This window comes from Phyllostomus discolor, chromosome 9 (genome assembly GCF_004126475.2).
Source record: "Phyllostomus discolor isolate MPI-MPIP mPhyDis1 chromosome 9, mPhyDis1.pri.v3, whole genome shotgun sequence".
Lineage (NCBI taxonomy): Eukaryota > Metazoa > Chordata > Mammalia > Chiroptera > Phyllostomidae > Phyllostomus > Phyllostomus discolor.
In genome coordinates, this window is record NC_040911.2 from 66,890,801 (window position 1) to 66,894,099 (window position 3,299).

The 3,299-nt window shown below is 38.1% G+C and overlaps 1 protein-coding gene across 1 annotated transcript; it reads right to left on the reverse strand.

The window, feature by feature from the left end:
- Window positions 1-772: 772 nt before the first annotated feature.
- Window positions 773-2,864, reverse strand: SMIM26 (small integral membrane protein 26). The gene is made up of 2 exons (XM_028524444.2): window positions 2,692-2,864; window positions 773-1,634 (listed from the first exon to the last, which is right to left on the reverse strand). The coding sequence occupies exons 1-2, from the start codon at window positions 2,807-2,809 to the stop codon at window positions 1,480-1,482; spliced, it is 273 nt and encodes a 90-aa protein (XP_028380245.1). The 5' UTR covers window positions 2,810-2,864; the 3' UTR covers window positions 773-1,479.
- Window positions 2,865-3,299: the final 435 nt, after the last annotated feature.

The window sequence follows — 3,299 nt, forward strand, 5'->3', positions numbered from 1 at the left end:
AAGGGTCGCTGGTTTGATTCCCAGTCAGGGCACATGCCTAGGTCTCCGGCCAGGTCCCCAGTAGGGAGTGCATGAGAGGCAACCACACACTAATGTTTCTCTCCCTCTCTGCCTCCCTTCCCTGCTCTCTAAAAATAAATAAAATCTAAAAAAGAAAATAATAATCAGGATGAAATTACTTTCTTTCTCTTAATGAAAACACATTTCCATATCTTATACCTTTTTTTAAGCCAAATATATTCTATTTTTCTTCTATACTAGCGGTTTTCTGTATTGTACCTTTAATTACACACATTAGAATTCTTAACCTTTAAAAATCCTAATTTCTAATAAAAACTAAGGAGCAAGGAATTGTGAACTAGTATACCAGTATTCTTTTAGATTAATAAATTTATAAACACATTTTGTAACTTACAGAAATATCTATTTCACAACACAAAATTTTTTTAATGTGGCACAAAACATGTTTACTAATAGACTCAAATATCTTTATTTCCTCTATAAGCAAAAAATAATCACGTCTTGGTCTTTTGGCTAAGATCAAGTGTAGAAGCAAAAAAGTAGGTATATCTATGTTCAGTAATTGATACAGTATCTTATTTGAAAGTTGTCTAGATATTTAATGAATGTCCATCATTTAATTTAGCTACCAAGAGTTTAAAGTTTCAAGTTACCAAATTACCAGAATTGGGAAACAATTTTTAAGTATACATATGTCAACCTAAGAATGTCCAAAGTTGTAAAAAATTATGAGTTTCTTTTGAGCCAGAGGAGGCAGGGTCAGTGAGTGGCTTGTTGCATTCCAGTTCCTGGTATCAGGCCCTCCTAAAACTGTAACATAAATCTGCTTTAATTCTGAATTGTACATATACATTTTTGACACACACCCCCTTGATTTAAGCTCACTTATATGGGTTTGTTACTCGCAAGCAAAAGAGACTAGTGAAGGGACTGGTGTAGCACTTAGGTCAGAAAACATGTTGTCCCAATTTAGTATTCCCTGTGTCTAGCATATTTGTAGTCACAGTTAGGATTTAATCCACACCTGTTGTGGTCCTAAAGGCCAAGTTGATTTAAATCATAATGTACTTACCAAGCACCCAATAGTATCTGAAGGGCTGCTATAAATCCCAAACTAAACATGGAGATTTGCTGAATCTAACCTTAAACGGACCACTCAAAGCCATGTCTGACAGCAACATAAAGAAATATAAAGTTCAGGAACTAGTTTCAGAAAGCAAGCTTACAGTCAATGTAAAATTTCACTTCAACCTTTCACTCATGTAAGTATAGACGGACATTTCTTGAACATACAAATTTACTTTGCCTCAAGGAAATATTGATTGCATATTATTAGTGATGATAATTAATGGCAAAATTAAATTAAATGTACTTTCCACAAACATGAAATGGAAATCAAGGCATCTGTCAAATTTATAATCTGAACCAAAGTCCTGGTTTCCAGAATTCCGCAGTCAATCATGATTCTGGTCCAGGGCCACCAGTCCATGACTTCCAATAGTTGAGGATCTTCTCAGTAACTGGAACAAAATCTTCTTTATATGTGACAATCGTTTCCACATAAAACCCTCTTGGGGGTTCAGTTATTTCATCCTTTTGCTCTAATTCACCACCTTTAAAAAAATACGAAACACCTGAATTATTAACTTTTACCTTAGGGAGTAGTCATTAAAATTATTTAGTAAAGTCTTGGAAATAAAATAAACTAAGTTAAGAATTACTTGGCCCAGGGAATTCATTTGTTGAGACATCTTTTGTTCACTTTTTAAAAACCCTGAATTATTAACTTCTAACTTAAAACAGCAGCCATGTAGTTAGTAAAATCTTGTAAAAAAAAAACTAAAATAAGAATTACCCCCACCACCATCAGATTCCTGTCAACATTTCCTTTGTGTAAAAAAAAAATAAATAAATAAAATGTGACCACTATAGACAGTGAAGTGTATTTATGCTTGATACTGGAAATGTGTACTATCAGGCCACTAATAATCTTCATCACCAAATGTAATCTTCCGCACAGCTTCCACTTACCCGCTTTACTGAGCTATATTTAACATAATACAACTACTCATTTAAAATGTAAGATTAAGTAATTTTTTGTACATTCAAATCTGGGCAACCAGCACAACAATCAAGTTTTACAATATTTTCATCCACAAAAAGAAACCCCATACGCTTAGCTGTCACTCCCCATCATTCCTCCCATTAAGCCCCAGGCAACCACGAATCTACTACAAGGAGCTGTTATTTCCAAGGACATTTTTTAAAATTAACGGATTTCCTTTCCGCCCAATAAATGGGAAGGTTTTAATATTCCCTAGCTGGCATAAATGCTGAAATCGGTCGCCAAATGAGAAGAGGGCTAATATTACAGTAACACCACCGTCCAGTGTCTGAAAATTCCAACTCAAACGTTACACTGATTCTTCAAATTCTTAGTATAAGGGACGGGCTCATCCAAAATAAATAAATAAATAAACAAGACTTAGGTAAGAGGATTTAAAATGTAGTTCCCAGTAGATATCCTTACAACAAACGGCTCTAAGCAACTGTCCCCAAGTTCTGCAGAGTATCTGGAACAGCTAAGACAGCGAAGTCGCTCCTATGACCCCTAGGTACGCCCCACGGAAGGCCCCGCGTCTGGTGGAAGGTCTTGCCGCAGAGCCGTACCTAATGGCTTGCTCTTTTTCCGACTGAAGAAAATCAAGGAGCCCAACGTGGACCAGGCACCCAATGCGTAGACAACAGACATTCGCCTGTACCAAGAAGAAGCCTGGTCGGCACGCATGGCGATGCTGGAGAAAGCTGCGACGGGTGACTCGGCATAGGCGGGACTTCCGTCCAGCGCGTCGCATCCGCCAGGACTGCCTCCAATGGGAAGCTGGCCCAATTACATCCTGGGGTGTGTAGTTCGGAGGTGGTGCCCAGGATTAGGCTCAGATCAAGCTTTGCCTTGGGTGGTTCCCGTTTTACAGCGAACGAACGTCCTTGCATGCCAAATAACCTACCGAATGATAATTTCTTTGAGTAAACTGCTCAGTTGTAAAATTGTTTTGCCTCAACAGGCTACAGTTAGTATTTGTAAAGGTTAATTCCATTTCTCCTCTGGCTCAGATTTGCGATACCACCTGTCTCACCCCGCAAACTCATCTTCACCATTTTCCTTCCTGGAGCCCTTTCAGGTAAGTATTGGGTTCCTTCACGTCAAGGTTAATCTCTCCACTACATTCTGGGTCCCATTCTTTACTCCTTCCTCTGGGACCTTTCCCATCAATTAC

Coding starts and splice junctions, on each gene's coding strand:
- SMIM26 (XM_028524444.2), bottom strand. CDS start 2,809: ATGCGTGCCGACCAGGCTTCTTCTTGGTACAGGCGAATGTCTGTTGTC. Junction 1,635..2,691: donor GAAAAAGAGCAAGCCATTAG/GTACGGCTCTGC, acceptor ATTTTTTTAAAG/GTGGTGAATTAGAGCAAAAG.